Source organism: Castor canadensis, chromosome 4 (genome assembly GCF_047511655.1).
Source record: "Castor canadensis chromosome 4, mCasCan1.hap1v2, whole genome shotgun sequence".
Lineage (NCBI taxonomy): Eukaryota > Metazoa > Chordata > Mammalia > Rodentia > Castoridae > Castor > Castor canadensis.
The window spans coordinates 164,238,206-164,262,108 of NC_133389.1; the positions used below are offsets into that span (position 1 = coordinate 164,238,206).

At 39.2% G+C, this 23,903-nt stretch overlaps 1 protein-coding gene across 2 annotated transcripts in view; it reads right to left on the bottom strand.

The window, feature by feature from the left end:
- Window positions 1–253: 253 nt before the first annotated feature.
- The window catches only part of Mreg (melanoregulin), a 67,701-nt gene continuing 44,051 nt past the window's right edge, over window positions 254–23,903 (bottom strand). For both annotated transcript variants that reach the window (XM_020158570.2, XM_074071665.1), the window contains exons 3-5: window positions 4,208–4,298; window positions 2,829–2,992; window positions 254–2,305 (exon numbers count right to left, since the gene is read on the bottom strand). In XM_020158570.2, coding sequence (XP_020014159.2) covers window positions 2,171–2,305; window positions 2,829–2,992; window positions 4,208–4,298 — 390 coding nt within the window. In that variant the 3' untranslated portion in view covers window positions 254–2,170. The remainder of the gene's footprint in view (window positions 2,306–2,828; window positions 2,993–4,207; window positions 4,299–23,903) is intronic.

Genomic DNA, 23,903 nt, shown 5'->3' on the forward strand with positions numbered 1-23,903 from the left:
AACCTTTGAAAAGTACCACAGTGGTTTCCTCATACTGTCTGTAGCCCCTGGTCCTGCTGAGCACACTGTGACTTCTGAAGTGGCCACTTTGGTCACCACGGAGACTCATACTTAGCACAGACCCACCCCTTGACTGGATTTAGAGAGACAGAAAGTCTTTAAATCCATCTGCCTCTCAGCTTCTCTGCCCTTTAATTAAAAGGAATTGTGAAAAAAAATATGTTTCTTCTTATTCATCAGAAATATGACACACTTAAAAGTTAATACAGAAGTCTTTTAATTTCTTGGAAAAATTTCCTGGGTAATTCCATGTTTTTTAATAACCATGGAGACAATCTTATCCTTGCTTATTCTTTATTAAAAATAAAAACAATGTAACAATTTGTACTCTGTAGGTGCAAACAATCTGATCTATTTTGACATCAAAAAAGACAAAAAGAAAAAACACAAATTCTGAGTACAGAGATTAAAACAATACAACATTCTAAGATTTTTGTTTGTTTTATTCCTTGTTCCATTGTTTGTATGTTTATTTTCCAAGAGCCTACCGAAGTGAGGGGAAGTATCTATAGTCTAATTTTAACAACAATCAGACAGAGATTAAATGCTAAATATAAAAAATAAAACTTTTATCTTACTTATTAAAGTAGGAAGAATTTTCCTGAAACACATCAGTTAAATTGATCTGCAATAAAGAACATATACCCTTTCTAGGAAATATTTTAAACATCGTATACTCTATCAAGAAAACTAATTGGGATATGAAAATTATCAAATCACAATCCCCTGGATGGACTAATACAAGTTAGTTTTTAACCTGAAGTCAGAAGTGCAAAATCTGTAAAAAAAAAAAAAAAATTAAAATATTGCATTATTCTCAACAATCTACCAGTAAATCCTACAAGTCCTTAAAGACTTTTCAACAAAATCAACCATGATCTCTTGGCAAGCTCCTTGCTTAAATGGCAAGTCACTCTAAAATGGACTTCTCAATCTGTGGACAAAAGTAAAGAAGTAAACTGCATTGCACTTTGAAAATCATTTTCAGACTGGACGATGATCCAGCAATAACCTTTTCACTGCATCACTGCCTGCATGTCTGCAAGTCTGCATGGGAGGTCTCTGAGCAAGTGCAATCTTCAGTTGATAATCCAGAAATGGAGGAAATGGATTAAAGAGGAGGAAATGGGGGGGGGTGTCAAACATTTCTGTTTATAGATGCTACCCCTGATAAAATGTCAAGGGCTTTTGGACTAGAAATGGACAATATGCAAAAAAAAAAAAAGGTGGGGGGGGTACCAGATATCAGTAATGTTGGTAAGATCAATAAGATGCATGTATCACAATGAAAACAGCACTTTTTACATGTAGTGGAAGTTCTGCTGGGGGAGGGCATTCCATTCGAAACTCACTTCTGAACAGCATTTCTAAACATTTACCTGGTACATCTAAACTTTTGAATATGTATAACTGATGCTCAGAATGCCTCTAACACCATCCCAGGTTCTGCAGGCTTTTCCAAATCAAAGAGAGGTTCCAAAATACCCTAATCTTATTGGGGATATTTTGTCCAGTATTGTATTTTATAATAATTGTTTTAAAATTAGTAATCAATTTTGGGGCTTAATGATAGTTCTAGTAATCCTATTGTTTTATTAATCAGAATATACAACTCCCCCATAGGAGCTGGGGCAAAATGGACTTTTCAGCTGATCTCTCACAAACTATCTTCCAGACCAACAGTCTAATTTTCTTTGCATATGCAAGAACACCAGGGCTTTCAATGCAACTCAAACACTTCTTAGAATAAAGTTCTCATGATGACCTGATATTCTGTAGGATTCAGAATCATTTTTCACTTAGCAAACCTTCTACTCACTCATTCTCTTTGCATGCAATCATCCAACTTTGGTTAGCTGTTGAGGCTCCGTGAAGAAGTCTCATTCTGTGAGAACTGATGAAACTATTCCAGGACTGAGGGAGGTAGGATAAAGGAGAATGATGGAAGAGGTGAATTTAACTATGATACATTGTAAGAACTTTTGCAAATGTCATAATGTATGCTGAGTACAATAATAATATGATAATAAAAAGGAAAAATTAATATGAATTAATTAAAATTTATAAAAACCTAAAAAAAAAAGTCTCATTCTGCCTCTGAGCTTCTCCTTTAGGGACTTGGAAATGCAAGGTAGTGTGTTTTTTTCTGACCATCTGCAAGGCATGGGACCCCAGGCTTCTTGGGATAAGTTTGACTAGCAATTTTAAAGAACTCTTCTGCTGCATCAAGAGCAATGAGACGGTCCTGAAAAAAAAAAAAAAAGACTGATTGTCAAGTTGGAAACCAAGTTCTGTGGGCAGGAAGATCAATCTAACAAAAAACAAAACCCACCTTAGAAATAATAGCAAGTTGAAAACATTTATTTAATTTTTCTCAACAATTTACTGATATGATCCAAGAAATGCCCTGCCCATCTTAGAGACCTTTCAAATTACTTTTAGGTTATAGAACAGTATTTCTCACATTCTTTGACCTATAAATGGTTCAAAACCCTAACTGCACAGCAGTCAGCTGAGAAGCACAGACTCTTGAGTTACCATCTCAACCTCAACAGCTTTAGAGGTGACCCAGAAAGCTGAATTTCCAAAGCTCTTCAGAGATACTGATGCTACCAGTCACTGGAAACCAGTGCATATAATGGTGACAGTATCCACCACCTCATCTCACAGTGATGCTCGTAGTACTAGAATGAGCAGTGGAGGGAAAAACAAAAAAGGGAAAAAAACTAAAGCAAAATCAGGGCAGATGAGAAAAGGCATCCACTTACCACAACAAAGAGATACCTCTCTGAGAGCTCCCAGCTGGTTGGGAAAATATTAGTCTCTTCAGCCAGTTTTAACAGCATCTCTCGAGCTTTCCTTGTGTTCTTAGAATCACTCATGGTGCTAAGTTTGGTGACTGACAGCAAAGAGTCTGCTTCCCTTTGAAAACCTAAGGTAAAAAAATGTACCCCTCATGTAAAGTAGTCACTAGGAAATGACCATCCTGCAATACACTTTCTGCAGGAGATAAAGAAGGAACCCAAATGTAAACTGTGCATAAACATCAGAAATGGAAGCCAAAGGCACTATCACATGTACTGCATCCCACTCAGTCTTTAATTAAATTTCCTTTCCTCATTGACTTTTCTTTGATAGCTTTTCCCTCAGTTAAGCCTCATATACTAGCCCACTGGCCACTTGCTCCCCTTTGTGGAGTTTAAAACCCTCTTTCCTAGTCTCCCTGCTCTTTGCGTCCCTCAACCCCGATCCCTACAATTCCTACCTGTCCCTGCAATCTGCAACTGGTCTCCTCAAGTTCCCTACTTCTCTGAGTCCAGATTGCCTGTGTCAGTCAGGGTTTGGCTGATGAAAATTATTTATCCCAACATAGAAAAGACTTAAATCTGCCTGGAATAACTTCATTGTGAAAAGGAGATTATTAACCCACAGCAAAACTGATGAGTTAAAAGGGCAGAGATCCATCTTATCCCATTGCACCCTAACGAAAGCAACAGGCAACAGGCAATTTAGAGTGCCTTCTTTGAAAAGTTATGATGCCAAGGCGTCATGTTCTTTTAAAGCAGAGGATCAAGGACTTCAAATTTGATAAATTTATTCTTAAACAGTAAAGCAAGTTTATTGTATGATGTGGGAGACATGTTTATTGCATCCTTACCCTTGTAGAATTAAGAAAATATTTACTCTAATGCCTCAGGTATTATCCCCCACCTTGAAACTTTTCTTCCTTTTACTTCTTCTGAAATTTTGCACTGACTCTTGTTATCTCTCTTACAAACAACATTTCTCTCAACCTGCCTAATCTATAGTTATTACCAATTAACCAATCGATCTCACCTAATCCAATTGATAGCAAAACAATAAATAGTAGCACCCTTATGACTCCACTGTCCTTTGCTACCTTAAACTGGGGACAGATGGAGTAACACATGGCACAGTGTGTCCTCAAGACACAGACTGGTGACAACAGAGATATCAGATGTTCATGCCTGAGGGTAAAAGAGCAGGATTGGGAAACTAATTAGTACATGGTAGCTTAATTAGTCAGTTACTGACACTGCTTATATAAAAAGCAAGGTGAAAAACTTGGAAGAGTAATGATCATGACTAGTTATTTTTATAACTTCACAATCTCTTTCAGACTCACCCAAATCTTCTAAAATGCGTTTCCATCTGCTTCTTACTTCCCTTCGAATCTGCCGCAGGCTGTAGATATCATAGTTGAGTTTTTGCCACTCCTATAAGAAAATAAAAATTAAGTTTTATTTACACCCTCTGGCCTTAACATATATCTCATACTTAAGTATGTGGTTCTTCTCTTCACAAATCTTCAAACATAACTAAAAAGAGAAAAGGGGTAGACAAGATAAAGTTGACAGGAATACCATCATCTCCACTGCTAGAGAATGCTCTGTATCAGGTGGCATGGCATTTTACATAAATATCTTACTTCGCTCTGCACATTATCTATTGTCACAACTTCAGTGATTTCACCTGCAAAGCAGGTGAGTGTCTAATAAAATCCACGAATTTAGGTCAATTTATAGATGAAGAAATTAAGGATCAATTAGTTTAATTGACAAGTCCAATATCTTCCAACAAATAGGTATTAGAATTGGTGTTTGAACCCAAGTCTCACTTTCAAGTTCACATGAAAACTGAGCTATTTTTCCTTTTATTATCACAATAACAGATCTATGAAACCGAAGCACCTTGATTTCTAGCCAATGTTTCCTACACCATACCCAGCACTGCTCTTTTTTCTTATATTCTCTTGATAGGATGAATCTTTCAAGAGTTTAGGAAGCCATTAAAATATTACCATTCTGAAAAGTTCTTTATTGGTCTTAGCTAGTAGGCCATCATGTTGGTCCCAATACAGAAGCTGAATCTTTCAGGAGCACTAGTTCCCTTAAACATTTTAAGTGTTCCCTTAAAATGTCATGGAAATTTGCTTTTAGAGAAACTTATCTATATGGAGCAGTCATTTTATAGAGTAACCTTTTCCTCTTTCTTAGCAAAGACATTAGCCACACAACTACCCTAATGCACAGCTTAAAAGAACATCATCTTAAATGCTCAATTTAAGACTCAAGCTATATGATATTTTGATTCCTATAACTGAAAATGTTTCAATGATGCCATTATTTCCCTACTAAGTTCTTACAAAAAAGGCTTGCCTTTCTGATTGCCAATCAACTTGCATGCCTGGTTAAGAAAAATAAATTTATCTGCCATTCACAAATGTTTCTAGATATTGCTTTGAAAAACTAACAAAGCGTGTTTTGTTATAACTGCATTTTAGATATCATATCTGAGAATATGTCATGAAAAGGGCATTGGCTTTCAGCTCCTTTCTTGAAGTCAGGAAGCCATGAATTCTCTGGTCCCCTTTTTTTAACTGAAAGCATGTACACAAGTATACCTTTAGTTGTTGGAGATAAAGTCTGTGACCTTGGAAGGGAGCAAAGTTAATTAAATCATCTTAAAAATATGCAGTCCTGGCCTTATATTAGCATTGTCTTAAAACACAATTATATAATTCCCAATAGACTGGATAAACTCAGGTGAAGACTCAAGCATTGACTGGATGAGCCTTATTGTGCTTAAATGACCATTTGGTGTATAGCATATTGGAAAAGACCCTGGGTACTAAGCCAGGGTCTGGGTTTGGATCCCAACTCTACTATTTATTAACAGTCTGACTTCATGGAAGTTCTTAGTCCCACTGTTACTCAGAGCCTCCTCTGAAATATAGCAACAATACTACTTAAACCTACTGGCTTGTTATAAGGATCAATCAGTGAATAAAAGCCCTTCAAATAGAGGTTGATGCACATTCTCCTCCAAATCAGTGTAGATACAATTAAGAAGTGATCCTGCAAGATTCTTATTTGTACTATGACTATGGGGAACATTATAGCTACATTATGAAATATCTCATTTGTAGGGACATCCAGAAGAAAAATTTCTGTACTCTTAGCCTCAAATAGGGAGTTACTTTTCCTAAAAATCACTTCATCTTTCCGAACACTGAATTTTATGACCGATTGGTTTCTACTTTTGCCTGAAATTTTAGAGTACTTTCATGAAAATATGTATGATTTAGTAAACATTTTGAAATTACCACTATTTTTATGCCTTTATTACTATCTTTTTCTTTTTTGTTCTCAAGTTCTAGCTTGTGCTATCTCACTGTATTTTCATGTAAGTTTCCTTAATTTTTTTTAATAAAAAGAAGACTATAAATAAAGTATTAGAACCATATTGTGCTTATCCTCAACAATACTGACTTTGTTCTGTGGACTTAATGAAAAGTAATGAGAATCTTAGTCACACTTGATTAGGGACCCACATGACCAATCCAAAGACCAATGGCTTCGTATGTTCACATGACCTTAACTTACATAACAAACCACTAGGTGGCCTCGTTAACTTGCAAATAAGGTCTCTAGTAATTTCTTCTTAACCCACAGACTGATGTCTCAGACCTTCTTCTCTCTAAGTGTAGACAAATCTCTATTTTTCAGAGACCCGTTCTATTCTTGAATCACCCAGGCTTCGGACTTCTTCATGCTGTCCATCTATCAGTTATTTTGTTATTTCTAAATACCAACACTGAGTGCTATACAAATTCATTCCATTTCATTACCTGTTAATCTGAAAAACTGTCTGAGGAAAAGCAACATATAACTAATAATCAATATGAGATTTTAAATTGTGATAAGAATGGATCTATAGATGATGTATCTTTGGACCCTACCACACCCCATTGCAACTTGGACACAATAAATACTTGTCGAGATTAGTGGAATTAAACTGTTCATTCCATACATCCATACTGTTACTATCTTCTTTTGATGGATAATCATGGATAACCACATATGAAAATATCTGGATGTTTTGTATACATTTTAAAGCTCTAAAATCAGTAGAAGATTGGGTAGGGTTTTAACAAGAATTGGCATTTGATAAAATAAATAGTAAGGGAGACTTTAAATTCCTCTAAAACATATGGACCCAAGGAACAGAATCTAAGTGCAGTAAATGAGGAATGGTAATGTACAAAATCTTACAATTTTGTTTTACCATCATTAAAAATATCCACTCCCTAGTAGTAGAGAACAGCAAATCTTTTTTTTTTTATTCATATGTGCATACATTGTTTGGGACATTTCTCTCCCCTGCCCCCTACGCCCCTCACTTCCAAGCAGAACCTGTTCTGCACTCATCTCCAATTTTGTTAAAGAGAAAACGTAAGAGATAATAAGAAAGACATAGCACTTTTGCTAGCTTGAGATAAAGATAGCTACACAGAGAGATTCCTAGCATTGCTTCCATACACATGTGTGTTACAACCCGAATTGGTTCATCTCTACCAGACCTCTTCACTATTTCTCGGTCACCTTCCCATAGCGGCCTCTGTCAGTTTAAGATTACTTTATTCACTCGTCTACAGTGGGCACATCAAACACTTTCAAGTTTTGGGTTTTCTACCTTTCTCTATTCCTCCTGTACTCATTCTCCCCTTAGTGTGTGACCCATGTCCAATAAGATTACTGCATTTGTTTTAGGTCTAAAGTCTGCATATGAGAGAGAGTATACAAATTTTGGTCTCTGAGCCTGGCTAACTTTGCTTAAGATGTTCTCCAGTTCCACCCATTTACTTGCAAATGACAAAATTTCATTCTTCTTTGTGGCTGAGTATTAAAAGAAATATAATTGTGCATAAATACCACATTTTCTTAATCCATTCGTCAGTAGTGGGGCATCTTGGCTGTTTCCATAACTTGGCTGTTGTGCATAGCACTGCAATAAACATAGGTGTGCGGATGCTTTTGGAATAACCTGAGTCACATTCCTTTGGGTATATCCCTAGGAGTGGGATTGCTGGATCATATGGCAGATCTATGTTTAATTTTTTTAAGAAGTCTCCATATTGTTTTCCAGAGTGGTTGCACTAGCTTGCATTCCCACCAACAGTGTAAGAGGGTTCTTTTTTCCCCACATCCTTGCCAACACCTGTTGTTGGTGGTGTTGCTGATGATGGCTATTCTAACAGGGGTGAGGTGGAATCTTAGTGTAGTTTTGATTTGCATTTCCTTTATGGCCAGAGATGGTGAGCATTTTTTCATGTGTTTTTTGGCCATTTGAATTTCTTCCTTTGAAAAAGTTCTGTTTAGTTCAGTTGCCCATTTCTTTATTGGGTCATTGATTTTGGGGGGGGTTAGCTTTTTGAGCTCCCTGTATATTCTGGTTATCAGTCTTTGTCTGATGTATAGCTAGCAAATATTTTCCCCCACTCTGTGGGTGGTCTTTTCAGTTTAGAGACTATTTCTTTTGTTGTGCAGAAGCTTTTTAATTTCATGTAGTCCATTTGTCCATCCTTTCTCTTAGTTGCTGAGCTGCTGGAGTTCTGTTGAGGAAGTCCTTGCCTATATCTATTGCTTCCAGAGTATTCCCTGTTCTTTTCTGTACTAGCTTCAGAGTTTTGGGTCTGATATGAAGGTCCTTGATCCATTTTGAGTTGATACTAGTACAGAGTGATAAACATAGATCTAGTTTCAGTTTTCTGCAGGCAGATAACCAGTTTTCCCAGCAACATTTGTTGAAGAGGCTATTTCCATCATATGTTTTTGGCACCTTTGTCAAAAACAAGGTGGGCATAGCTGTGTGGATTCATATCCGGGTCCTCTGTTCTGTTCCACAGGTCTTCCTATCTGTTTTTGTGCCAGTACCATGCTGTTTTTATTGCTATTGCTCTGTAATATAGTTTGAAGTCAATAACAGCAAATCTTTTGATGTACTTCTATAATTTTTTTAATTGTAATGATTTTTTTAAGCTTGAGACAACTTGAAAATTTAAAAGTTAAAGATCAGTTAAATATTCTTCACAAGTGAATTCAATTCAATTCTATTAGATATGAAAAGTTAGTCTGGTTTGCTAAGAGAACTAGTTTGTTTTCCCATGGTCTCTGAGATAACATATTGTAGTCATGGTGATACTGATGCCCTAAATTGTAACAATGAGTACATCAGCAAAGGTGCAGCAAAGACTATAATGCAAAGTAAATTCCATAAAGCGTATGGGAGCCAAGTTAAATTGGAAAATGTGTGATTGAAAAATGAATAACTGAAGATGTTTATAGCTGAATTCTTGAGATTTTTTTTTCTTCAGCTGTTGGCCAAATTAGATTAGAACTGCTAGCTCAGAAGGTTGAGGGAACAACAAGAAACACAGAAAAAACTCACTTATGCCACCATCAATAGTTAGTTCTCTTCCAGCTTTGATCCCATGAGCTAGGCTTGACCTTAAGCCAGGATTGAAGCTCCTCAGGTCACTTTCTTGTGTACTCTCCCCATTTCCCCCAGCCCCAACCCCTGGGAAACACCATTCTGCTCTCTGCTTCAATGAGCTTAGCATTATAGATTCCACATATAAAATGAGATCATCCAGTATTTTTCTTTCTGCGTCTGGCTTGTTTCTCTTAGGACAATGACCTCTAGGTTCATCTATATTGCTGCAAATGACAGATTTCCTTCTTTTTGAGACTTAATAATAGTCATGTGTGTGAGTTGTGTGTATCACATTTTCTTTATTCATTCATCACTGGATGATTCTATCTCTATATATTCTCTCTCTCTCTCTCTCTCTCTCTCTCTCTCTCTCTCTCTACATATACATATATATAGTGTTATTCAGTATAGATATATAGCCAGTATATAGCATGGTGACTACAGTTAATAATATTGTATAGTTTACTTGAATTTTACCAATAGCAGATTTTAAGTGTCCTTACCCCCTACACACACAAAAATACATACAAAATAGTAATTATGGGTGGTAAATAATTTGATTATAATAATCACTATACAATGTATTCTTATATAAATCATCATATTGTACATCTTGAATATATACAATTTTCACTTGTCAATTAAGTATTTTAAAATTAAAAACAAGCATTTGATTCTTATCTATACTACATTACTGTGAGTTTTTAGATAATTGGGACAATTAAAAAGGATTTTTTTACTTCTTGTTAAAAGTGTGATTTAATGATGAGTATGTAAGGTAAGGCATATGTTAATTAGCTCAACTGAGTCATTCTACACTGGAGAGAAATGGTTTATTCTAAAGATCCAGGGGATAGGGGCCTAACTACTACTGGCTTAACTACTTAACTCTCTTATGAATACATATTAAATCCTTCTGGCTGAATGTACTGATCATTTCAAAATTAACTTTTTGGTTTGGTTTGGTTTGATTTTTGAGACAGGGTCTCACTATGTAGCCCAGGCTCCTTGAACCTGAAATCTTTTTGCCTCTACCTCTCAAGTGCCAGGATTACAGGTATGTACCACCACACCTAGGCCCCAAAGTTAACATTTAATACAATAATTTTGAGTCAAAATCTATTCACCATCTGAGACCCAATCACTAAGATGACCTTGCATTTTGTCTCTCTTAAATGGTAAATAGTGAAAATCCATCTTCCAAGCAGAATGTTCATAACCAGGCTGAAATCTCCTTCATCTTCATTCCTTATCCCAAAACAAGAGCAGCACAACTGAATTTTAAGAAATGGTCCTTGTTAAATGTGCTCTGCACAAAAACGAGGCCAGGAAGCTCTTTCCAAAATGTTATAGATGACACTCTGGTCAAGTTATATTATTTGCCCTGTGCCTGGCTACCAGCAGCAGTCAGGTCAAAATTCACACCTAAGTGCATCTATCGCCAAAGCTCATTCACCTTCATAAGAAGAGAGGAAGCAGGGTGGGAAGGAGAGGACAGGGGAGGAAAGAAAGAACAGAAGAGAGGAGAAGGCTAGGGCGGGGAAGAGGGGAAGAATGACTATGTACTGTTGTTTCTGCCAGCTCAGTTTCTTCTATTTTATGCATTTATTATTTGTTTACATTAGGTAACACATTCGTACGATTCACAATTCAAAAAGTCCTAAAGGCTCTGTCCTCCAGTCGCCAGAGATTCCAGCCTCTTTACAGGTAAGTTAGCCATTTCTCCTATATCCATCCATTTCCCCACATATGACAGCACTAGGTCTTGCACTTTTCACCTAACAATATACTTTAGCTAACGTTCTGCATCCTAATACAAGGGTATGGCTCCCTCTCTAACCTGACCCATTGAGTATAAACAGAAACAGAATTATAATAAATGTATTTGTTTGATAGATAATCAATCCTTCTCAAACTTCAATATTTTCCTAAATATGCTTTAAAACTAGAAAATTCCTTAAGACTCTTTGCTTCTGAATTATGCTTTCTAATATCACCATCAACAAATATTAAGTTCCCTTGGGTATCATACACTGTATACAACCCTTTGGGAATTTCTTCTTCAGCTCAAACACCATCAACATTAAAAGAAGACACCATACAACTGTGACCATAACAACACTGCATTACAAAATTAACCACATCTGACTCAGGGATCTACATACATTGTATAGTAAGTACCCAAACACTATTACTTGCAAGTAAAACAAATTCTTTGAACATAGTAACTGTTATCTGTTTCCTTTTGGTTTTGTCAGTTCACCTCATCTTATGTTACTTTCCACTGAAAATGAAAAGGGATTCTCTAAAAGATAGAGAAATTATATTGATCCCTCCTTCTGTTTACTTTTCTTTGATCTTGAGGATAGTGGGACATATCAGATTAGCAGGAAAACGACATGCAATACATGGTAAGTGTCTGGATTTTAACAAGCATCTAACAAATTCTCTCATGTCAACCATTCATAGAGAAATTTGAAATGGACTGTGCAGACAAGAGGCATTTTATACCACATGGGAGCATACACACCATTGAGTGGGTCTAGAGAGAGGTCTCCAGGAAGAATGTGGTGCTCAGTTTTGGAGCCAAATTATCACTTTTATCAGTGACATGACAATGTCAAAGATCACAAAAGTAGAAAGAAATACTAATAGTAGGATGAGAGACTCACAATTTAAAACATAATGAAGAGGGCCTGTGCTGTAAAATCTAAAGTTGAAATTTATTAAGGAATACACAAAATACACCTTCCTCTTTGGTTGAAAACAAAGCAACACAAAGTACCAAAAGCAGGGGTATGCCTACCCAGCAGTTTGTGTGAAAGAAGGGCCTAAGGTTTGAATTGACCCAAAGCTCCAAATCCACTCAAAATGTGGCAGCCAGTCTGCATTTACTGGGCACTTCTTCTGTGTCAAGCTCAGCTCTGGGCTTATAAACAATGACCTTGCCCTACGAGAATGAAAATACAGCCAAAAAGCTAATGTGACACTGTACTGCATTAATAGAAGTACTGCTCAAAAGGAAGTGGCAATCAATGCCTTCTGCACTGAACATCCGGGCCCCTGCGTCAGGGGGACTCTGTCAAACAGTCCTACAGCCAGGAGGAAAGCAAGTAAGATGGCAAAGTGCTTGGAAACCATGTCACAGTGGCCCAGATGACAGGCCTGGGAAGGTCTTGGAAAGATATGATAAACACCCTTCAAACTTAACTAGTTCCTATACGGAAGAAGGACTTCTTTTCTTTTTTCTAAATAGCTTCAAAATGCAGAACTAAGAGTAGCAGGTGGAAGTCACAAGAAAGAAGGTCAATGTAAGGAGGAACTTTCTACCAAGAATGAAAGTCCCACAAGATTCCATAACTGGAATGCTATACTTCATATAGAAGTGGGCTACATAATTTATAATTGCTAGAAATACAATTTCTAGAAGTTCTTTCAATATGATGTTTTTCTTTGTCACTTGACAAAACCCAAAAAGGATTTAAAGGCATTTGTAAAAACAAGGATAGACAGATAGATAGATAGATGATAGATAGACGGTAGATGATAGATAGATAGACGGTAGATGACAGATAAACAGTAAGTGATAGATTATTGATAAGTAGACAGATGATAGATAGGTGGATGATAGATGTAATAGAAAGATAGATTGATAGATGAATGACAGATGAAAGAGAAAGAAAGAGAGAAAAAAGAAAGAAAGAGAAAAAGAAAAAAGAAAACGAACAAGCTGATGTTTACAGAGTATCTATTACTTCCGGGGCATTGTTGTGAACTCTTTACACATACCTGCTCCGTTAATGCTACAATGTACTACGTTTACCCTGTAGGTAGATACTATTATAATCCATCTTAATAAACAGGAAACTGAGGCTCAAAGAGGTTAAGTAACTTTCCCAAGTGTACACAGTAGTAGGTGAAAAGCTGACCAGGATGTCTGGCCCACACTTAGCCACTTGTCCACACTGCCTCTTAAAATAGAAAGGGAATGGTGGGTAAGGAAGGAAGGAAGAAAAAGAAGCAGAGGAAGAGAGAACAGATGGTTTGAGAAGAGACCAATCCAAAGCCACCGCAGCTGTGCCTGAGGAGGAAGGAGGCAAACACAACTGAAGTGTAGTAAGAAAACAGACCTTTCCAGGGGCAAACTCTCAGTCTGTAGCCAAGATTGCTGCCAAGCCCAGGAGTGTTCTCAGCTAAAAGGTGGATTCGCTGGGACATAGCCTTCCAAGAAGTCTTCCTCTGGGGACTTCAGTTCAGTTCTTCCCTCTTCAGAAAGGGTAGGAAGGACTTCCTTCTTTTCCCAACCGTTCCTCTCCCCAGGCTGACTCCCCTACACCTGTCTTTACTTCCTGTCTGGAGGAGAGGGACCTAGGCAAGCCATTCCCTTCAGATGCAGGGAGTGGTGAGAGTGGCAGAAGCTTCAAAGGTCTGTAATTTAAGGAGAGAAGGTAAATGTTTATGACTAATTCTCTTCAACAAAGTGGGAAGTTGCTGAAACTGCTTAAGGCTTAAGGACTGAGAAACCCCCAGGAACACTTGCCTACAGCACCTCCTCCCTTCTTCCCCTTGATGCTCAGCTGATCTTCCTCACTCTGTTTTCCCTCCTCCTTTTACTGCCTCCTCTTTGTCTCTTCCTTCATGCACTTCTTCCCCAAGGTTCTATCTTAAGCCTCTTCTCATCTCTATCTCCCTAATTTCCTCAATGCCTCATTTTTCATCTCTACTTCTCTGTCAGTGACTTCCAAATCTCTTTCTGTAGCCCAGACCCCAAGCCTCAGTTTTACTTCTCCATTTTCACCTTTCTGCTAGATGTCTGTATGTGGACAGGCTGCTGACATGTGGATGAGCCAAATCAGACTCCTCTAGCATCCTTCTCCAAGCTAGCATCTTGTGTTTCCAACTTGGTCAACTACTGCTCACTCCTTTAATCCCATCTTCCAAATCTAAATCCAAATCACTCATCTAATCTTGTTGAGTCTCCCCATTATATGATTCTCCTCTTTCTATTCCCATTGCCAGGTGCGAGTGGGTCATTTCCCTTCCCCAAAACTTCAGTGGTTCTCCACTGCCTACTGAATAAAGTTTCAGTCCCAAGCAGGCTGCCCACAATCTGCCCTTCCCAGTTTTGTTTCTGATGATAGCCATTCCTACATGCCCCTGACACATTGGACCATAACTCCATTCTTGAGTGCACCTTGGACACCCTTGCCTTTTACCAAGTGCCCTCACATCTTCCTTCCCCTGCATCTAAATCCTATTCAAATGCCACTACGTCTTTCAACTCACCAGCTGAAAGCAATTACTTTTTCCTTTATATTTCTTCAGCCCCCATGTGTTTGCTGAATTCGACTGCACATGAAGAGTCATGTAAAGTCAAGTTCTGCTGGCAACAGGGTGCCTATTTTGAATTTAGAAAACAGCACTAAATCTTATCAGAAAAAGCCACTTGGCTAAAATCCATGCCTATTCTGAACAAAGCAGATTTAAGACATTGTGATTCCCAAACATTTGGAAAAAAATAAATTCAAGAAAGGTGAAGTAGACTGGAGGTGTGGCTCAGGTGGTAGATTGTCTGCTTAGCATGTATGAAGCTCTGAGTTCCAACCCTTACCTACAAGAAAATGAAAGATCAAGTAGAACAAATTGATCATTAACCTCTTCCGTCCTGTGCCAGATCAAGTGCTTGATATTTGAAAAGCACTTTTTATACATACTTCCTTCAGCAATAATAATATCAAAGATGCACTAGGGGGCAGGCCCTATCCCAAGCACTCTACATGTGGCGTAACACTCGTCATAAACTCATAGGATATGGGTTTATAGCTCCCTTTCTAGAAATCTGTTACATGAGACTCAGGGGTTAAATCGTTCACCTGAAATCCCACAACTATTAAGGAGGGAAGCTAAAATTTAAATTCAAGTCTGTCTGACCCCAAAACCCATGTTCCTCACAGTACTGTTCCTTGTCACTCGATTACACCAAGTTTAGCTCACTATTATTCTTCTCTATTGCCAGTGCAGAAATGGAGAGCCAAAGAGACAAACAGAACATAATATGGAATTTTCTTTCCAAAAATTGCCTCCAGTCCAGGAGACGGACAGGCATCCCTTCTCTATTCTCTGTCTGCCCCTCACTGCCCAGCAGCAAGATACAGCCAGATCTCATGCAATCTAGTACAAGGGACAGACTGGGGAGACTTGGCTCAGAGTTTCCTTTAAATACACCCAGGCTAGACAGTGTCAATGCTACCTGCCCAGAAAGGGTGTCATCCTTCAGCACTGTGCCTGTTCTCTCCATCCATCATTCATAGTGTAAATGAGGTGGGATTATATTTCACTGTTCCTAGACATCTGGTCCATTCATTAGCCATCTGCCCCCTACCTCAGCCCAAATAGGGCAAGCTCAGAGGACAAACTAGAGATACCCAGTGTATTGGAAGATAAGCATCTGGCTAGATGAACCTTAGAGGGGGGAATGACAAAGAGTAGAGGCCAGGAAGGTCCATGCCCGGGGACCTAAGTACTTAGGTCTATCCTGGCTCCCCAACACCTCCCAACAATATTTGATTTTATAGATTCAACCAGAACATCTCATCACCCTGGAGCACTGTTAAACAAAGGAAGATTTATCTGTTGGCAACCAAAACTGATAAAAGTGAGCCTTTTTAGTTGTATAGATCAAATTCTCTCTCCAACCATCATCAGACCCACCTTCAGTGAGATGAGAACCAGTCTCTGAATGATGGGGTTGCATCTGGTGAAACCAAGGGAAAGCTCTAGCTTCACTTGATTTTAGTTACCCCTTTTCTATCACCAATTTTAGAGGTCAGGTAGATAAGCAATGCATTCCTATTAGCTTTGCTATAGATAACACCTCTGTCATATGGATCATGATGGTAATACTGTTTTTTAGGAACTTGGAGATGGCTCAAACCAGTTGATACCATTGACCCTTTCTTGGGCCTGCACAAGTGTCCAATGGATGGCCTTTTAGAGTGCCAAAACCCCATCACTAGAGCATTCTAATGTCACCATTTTCTGACCATGAAGAGCCATGAAATTTGATTACACGTATGCAGACCACCAATTACTTCACTTCTCTTTATCTCCAATCACTGTTCTCCACATCTCAAACCAACCTGCTTCCTTATCCCATAAGTACCCCTAAACCATATCATTGTGGAGGCAGATTTGATGGTAGCTCTCCTGACTCCATACTCTTGGCTGCCTCATGAATAAGCTTTTGCAAAACTCATCATTTCAGCGATGGCCATGCTGTGCAACCAGCAAAATGGACCTGGTTCAATAACACTAGGTCCTCCAACCTGACCTTCCAGAGCTATCTCCTTGCCCTTTCTCTGAAACCCAGGAGAAAGTGGGTTTCATGGGAGTTTTCCAGGCCCCCACTAGGCCCTGACTCCCCATCCAGATGCTTGATACTTTGCAGATTAATAAGTGAAACTTCTGGGTGGTTAGTTGCAACATGCCACGCAGGGCCTCAAACCCCAAATATCACTCTGGATTAATTCTTGGAGTACCCTGCAAAAGCATATCCTGCCCTGGTTGCTAACATAGCCCTACTGCCTGCTTCAGGGCACATCTGTTTCCAATCAGGATTAGAGCTAGAGTTTTGACCTAGAACAGGTCGAATGCAAATATTAAGTAAGCTTTCCCCACTCTCCTTGTTTATTTTTATTCCTCAGCTCTACTGGAGTTCTAGAAACAGACTGCTTTGCAGCCAGGGGCCTCTGACCTAATTCTTGGTCTGGTTTTAGCCGGATTAAGCCAAAGGATAGCTCACAGATCCTCCTGCTGCCCAAGTGTGCCAGCACAGTCATGGAAAGGGACTGCTAAGCAACAAGAGGCTGGTTAGTTTTGTCTAATTGAGGTGAGAGGGTCCCTAGCCCATGTACAGCTATAGGATTTAAAAGACAATCTCAGGATGTGATTTGGCCGATGCTGCTGGTGGGAGCAGTGTTTTCCATGTGACACTAGATTCTCAGTCGTCTACTTGGAACCAACTCAGAGTTCTGGGGCTCCAGTTGCTCGGGGTAGGGGAGGACAATTTATTACTGTCACCAAGGCAAAGGATAATATGGCTAAATTCCTACTGAGGAAAGGAAGACTTAAATTTCTAGCAAGGTAGAAATAGCCAATTCATACAATTACCTTAGGTGTGCACCATTGAGGAAGGATGTGACTTTAAAAAAATTGACCCAAGTTTAGACTTACGAGTGGACTGTATGAAACCAGAGTTTAGAATGTATCTCAAAATGTAGACATCCCTCAGCATCCATACCTATGTCATCCAGTATGCTGGCTACACAGGGATATACCTCCCCTGTGTAATACAATGGTGGTCCCTGGTCAAACATGGCTATTGAGCACCTGAACTATGACTAGTCTGAATTGAGATGTGATATAAATGTAAAATACACACTAGATTCCTAAAGGCAAACAAAAAAAAATGTAAAACCTTTCATAAAGAGCTTTATAATAAGGTTGGACATAGTAGCACACCCATGTAATCCAACTACTGCAGTGTCTGAGGCAAGAGGATTACAAGTTCTAGGCCAGCCTGGGCTATATAGCAAGACCCTGTCTCAAAAGGAAAAAAAAAAAAAAAAGGAAGAAGAAGAAAAGTTTTTATATCGATTACATATTGAAAATATAATATTTGGGACAGAGTGGGTTGAATATAATCTTATCAGATTTAATTTCACCTATTTATTTTTACACTCAGATCCACAGATTGTGCATTAGCAGGTTCAACCAAGTATAGTTCAAAAATATTCAGAGAAAAAAAGGACTATGTTTCTTCTTATTATTTCCTAAGCCACAACTATTTATTTCCTAAGAATAACTATTTATATGGCATTTACTTCATATTGTATATAAGAAATCCAGAGATTATCTAAAGGGTACAGAAGGATATGCTTAGGTCATATTCTTGATATTTACAGATACCAAAATCCAAGACTATTCAAGTCCATTGTATAAAATGGCATAGTATTTTAAACATGATCTCAAGTATTTGAAGATTACTCTTTTTAAATTATTGTTATCCATTTATTCACATGTGCATACATTGTTTAGGTCATTTCTCCCTCCTGCCCCCACCCCCACCCTCTCTCGCCCTCCCCCCTCTCTTTTAGGCAGAACCTGTTCTGTGCTTTTCTCCAGTTCCGTTGAAGAGTAGAAATACGCAATAATAAGAAAGACGTAGCATTTTTGCTAGTTGAGATAAGGACAGCTATACAGAGATATTCCTAGCATTGCTTTCATGTACAAATGTGTTACAACCCAGGTTGACTCATCTCTAACTGATCTTTACACTGGTTCCTGATCCCTTTCTCATGTTGACCTCTGTCGCTTTAAGGTTTCTGTATTAATTCCTCTGGAGTGGGGACATCAAATGCTTTCATGTTTTGGGTTTTTTATCTAACTTCGAATCTCCCGTATATGTTCTCCCCTTGTCATGTAATCCAATTCCTACTACATTGCTGCATTTGCCCTAGATCCAAAGACCACATATGAGGGAAAACATATGATTTTTGCTTTTCTAGATCTATGTCTATCACCCTGTACTAGTATCAACTCAAAACGAATCAAGGACCTTCATATCAGACCCAAAACTCTGAAGTTAGTACAGAAAGGAGCAGGAAACACTCTGGAACTAATAGGTATAGGCAAGGACTTCCTCAATAGAACTCCAGCAGCCCAGCAACTAAGAGATAGCATAGATAAATGGGACCTCATAAAACTAAAAAGCTTCTGTTCATCAAAAGAAATGGTCTCTAAACTGAAGAGACCACCCACAGAGTGGGAGAAAATATTTGCCACTACACATCAGACAAAGAACTGATAACCAGAATATATAGGGAACTCAAAAAACTAAACTCTCCCAAAATCAATGACCCAATAAAGAAATGGGCAACTGAACTAAACAGAACTTTCTCAAAGGAAGAAATTCAAATGGCCAAAAAACACCTGAAGTTTACTCTGACAAAGCCAAAAGCATGATGTAATGTCACAAGCCTCAAAGTAAAATAACCACAAGCTGCAACAGTCTTAGAATTGCCTAGAAACTCCCTGGTCAACACATTTGTTGGTCATTACCCTACTCTTCACTGGCCCTTACAGACAATAATGACCATCTGCCAAGCCAATTTGGAAGCTGCTTGTTAAACCTGAATATATATAATGTATTAGAATGTGTTATTCTTCCTAGATATCAGAATTGATTTTTCAAGTGGGCCTTTAGTAGCTCAACATAGTAGGGTTTTTTGTAGTCTTTTGTTTGTTTATTGCAGTACTGGGGATGAAACTCGGGGCCTGGCAAATGCGAATCAAGCACTCTGTGTCTGAGCTACACCCCACCCCTGACACAGTGTTATCACAACCATATTGGACAGCTTCTCCAGAGATGTCTAGGGAGCTACCTAATAGGGAAATGTAGGCTGCTGCCTCCATTTCAACCAGAGCTGCTTTAACTTTATCAGTTTCCTGGTAAATTTCATTTGAGGGAATAAAGTTCCAGAGATAGAAGGAAAAAAAAAAAAAAAGCCTGACAGACATATGCACTGACCCATGATCATGGCCTCAGTCTCATTGACAGTACAAAAACTATTTTAAGGGTGTCAAGAATTGTGAAGCATCTGAGATCTTGCTCCTCTTACAATTTAGCAAGTTCTCCTGCCAGTTTCATGGGCATATCCCTGGGTCAGCATTTTTACACCTTTCTTCTCAGCTTCAGTTTCCATTCTAGTGTTGTGAGGATAAAAGATGCCCACACATGAATAGGTGGCTTTACAGGAGAGGAACTCTGAACTTAGGGGACATGAATCGTTTACAATGGGTAATAAGCCAAGAAGTCCCTATCTCCACATCCTAAGGCTGTATGTTATATAAATATCCTTGAAAAGATAGTCCAGAAAATAACAAAAATGGGCAAGAAGTGCCTCTGCTCACAGGATGTGCAGAGTCCAACAGACCTATGGAGGACTGTCACCCAAAGGATTGGACGTGGAGGGTGGAAGGGGTGGTTAAGACTAGGCTGGCTTGAGACCCCCAAGGAATCTGAGCTTCCCAGAGGAAGGAAGAAAATCTTGCAAAGGGGCGATTAAGCATTTCCTACCTGTTCAGTTCAAAAGTGCTCCTCATCCCCCAAAGGATAAAGTTAAAAATTCTCACCATGGCGTACAGACTCATTGTGATCTAGTTTTTGCTAGTTTGTCCAGTGTGACTCAACATTGTTCTTCCCTTGCACCCTCTGCTGGAGCCATGCCAGCCTGCTTTCTTTTCCTGACACACACTGCACTCATCCTGCCTCTGAGCCTTCACATCTGCTGCTCCCACTACCTCGAATGCCCTTCACAAGGCTCACTTCCTCCCCGCATTCAGGTCTCCACTCCTCAGACCAGAGTCAGTCTCTGACCCTTACCTTATCTTACTTGTCTTCGAGGTACTTATTGCTACCTGACATGACATCATATGAAGTCATTTGTTGTCAGTCTCCCCTCAGTAAAATGGAAGCTCTCTGAGGGCAGGCCTGTGTTCCACCCACTGTGCTCTACCCACAGTATCTATGTTTGAGGACCAAAAGAAATAGCTACTTTTTTTTTTTTTTAAATCTTATTAAGGGCATGCCCATGGTTATGGGTTGAATCATGTTCTCTAAACATTCATGTATTGACATCTTAACTCCTAGTATCTTAGAATGTGACCTTACTTGTGTCTCTACACAAGTAACCAGGTTAGAATAAGGTCATGATGGTGGATCCTAATCTGATATGGCTGGTATTGACAATAAGAAGAGGAGGCTTGGACACAGATGCACAGAAAGGTGCTGTGAAGACACAGGGAAAGACTATCTATAAGCTGAGGAGAGAGGCCTGAACAGAAGGAACCAACCTATAATCTCAGACTTCTGGCCTACAGAACTGTTGTTAAAGCTGCCCCCCAGCTCGTGGCACATTGTTACAGCAGCAATAGCAAACTAATACACCCAATGAACTCACAAAATGAATCAGACAAAGCCATCTGTGAGCCAATGAGTTTTTCCACTTTAAAACTTCTAAATAAAATGAGTATCCCCAAGCTTCCATAGCAAAGTTTCTTAGTAATCTGTACAGCCATCAATGCAGAATGGCAGTGCAGTAGGCACAGACTGGGTCTGCACCCGAATTCCGTTCCTGACTATCAAATCTAGCAAATCACGGAACCTATGTGATTTCAGTTCTGTCAACCATAAATAGGAGGCACTCGTTCTGCTGATGCCACGGCCTGTGAAACTCAGATACAGTAAGTGAAAGCACTCTGTACACTGCTGTGATTTGGATATGGTTTGTCCCGCCAAAACTCAAGAGGAAATTTAATTGCCAGTGAACAGCTTTGCGAGTGGTGGGAGCTTCAAGAGGTGACTAGTTTATGGGGGGCGCTCCATGCTCATAAATAGATTAATGTAGTTATCAAGGGACTGTATTAGTTACCTCAGAGAGGATTACAATAAAGAGGAGATTCCCCTCGTGTTTTATCTGTTGCATGTGCCCACTTGTCCTCCTGCTTTCTGTCTTGAGTTGAAGCAGAACAAGGACTTCACCATGCTCCTGGACTTCCCAGCCTCCAGAACCAAGAGCCAAAATAATTTTTTTCCTGTATAAATTACACAGTCTTGGGTATTCTGTTTAGCAACAGAAAACAGACTAAAACAGCAAACATTAATTATTAGGTCATGATAGCAGAGCATCAAGTGCCACACTAGTTAAAAAGCAATAGTGTCAACTACTTTCCATGCTTAGGGGCAGGAGTGCACTGGAAAAGCATCACTCTGAATGTCCCCGAATGCTCTCCCTCTCGTTTTCATATACCCAAAACATCACTTCAAACAAGGAAAAGATAAGCACCATGTCATGGAATAAACTACTAATAGCATCCACAAGGCCCCAGGTTCCATCTACTATACTGCAATCAATCAATCAATCAATCATTAAATAAGTAAATAAGATGAGGACTGAGTATTCAGTGAAATGTTATGTTTTTGGACTCTCAGCAAATAAGAGCCTAGATACATCTGGGCCTGAGCCAGTTCCTCCTGATGACCAGATTTTACCCTGTGACATATGAGAAGTTCATAGAAAGACAGGCACAGACATTGTGATAAAAGGTGAGAATGTCCTGGGCAAAAAAAAAATGAAAGAGAAGAATGAATGAAGTTAGCAGAAGCTGTGCTTGCTTCCCTTCCTGGTGGTTTTGTATTGCTTTCAGTAGCTGGAAGAGGAGTCAAAAGAGATTAGAAGCAGCAGAAACAAGAGAACAAGAAAAGACCTTTTAAAACGAGGGCAGAGAAGCAAGCAGAGTGAGTGGGCTGAAGGACAGTCAGTGTTTCCACACCAGTCAAGGATCTGCCAGCGAAAAGGAACATCACTCTCAAATGCCCTGCTTACCTAACCATCAGATGGAAAAGACATTCTGAGCATCCCCAATTAGTCATCTACATTGTCCTGTTGTCACCAAAAAGATGTTGACTGCCAACTTATGTTAGAGTTCACCTCTCTAAACAAATCAGCTCTTTGGCCCCATAAGATCATTTGGGACAAGAAGCAGTCACATTGGTCCAGTGCCTTGACCTCAATCTTCAGGACCTTGTCTCCATCCTAGGAATCCTGGACCCCCAAGTTCCTGGCAGTGTTTCCAAGGTGACAAGGCTGAGCCAACCCTAATTCAGTCCAAAAAAACATGGCAACATTTTCCAGGGATTATCTGGAAGCCCAGCAAGAAAGCACTGAGCTTAGATGGCCTCTGCTCAGAAAACCTTCTCCTCTCTCTCATATTTCACAAATTGTCATGAATTGTGTTCTGTTTTCACTTTCAAAACTGCAAAGTAGGTTAAATTCATCAGCTATTGGCACCCCTTACCAAATTCCTCTGGTTTTCTTCTAATATCTCCTTTTTATGAAGTCACAATTGAGCTGAGTCTACACAGAGCAAATGGACATTTCACTAGGTGGAAAGATGGGAGAAACAATTTTTATGGTTGGAGTACCTATAAAGAGAGTGAGGCTCAATGAGGAACCAAGCAAAGAGGGCACAGCCAGAGAGTTAACATGACAAGAAGGCTGGAGGCTGGATAACCAAAAGAGGAGCCTTCCAGAAGTTAACAGAGGGACACAAAAGGACAGGGGGGATGGCTTTGCAGGCAAAGGATGCCTACCTTGCTGGTCACAAATACAACTCTGGATAGTTCCAAAGAGTCTACTTCATTCCAGCATGTTTGCTACTCATTCCCTCCAAACTTCTTTCCCTACTAGAAAAGATGCTGAAAGGTCACCAACTTTAGTCAGATAATAGCATATGAATCATAAAACAGCATAGAAGGTTTTACAATTTATTTTTTCAGACTGCCAAGGTTTGATTAGAAGAGTGGACATCTTAGAGATCATGGGCTCTAGTGGTTTGTCCCTTCTGACAAGCTGTTGCCATTCTCACTCTTAGCTCTCCTCAGAGCCCTCAAAATTTCAAGTGGTTGCTGGGAAAGGGACAAGAGC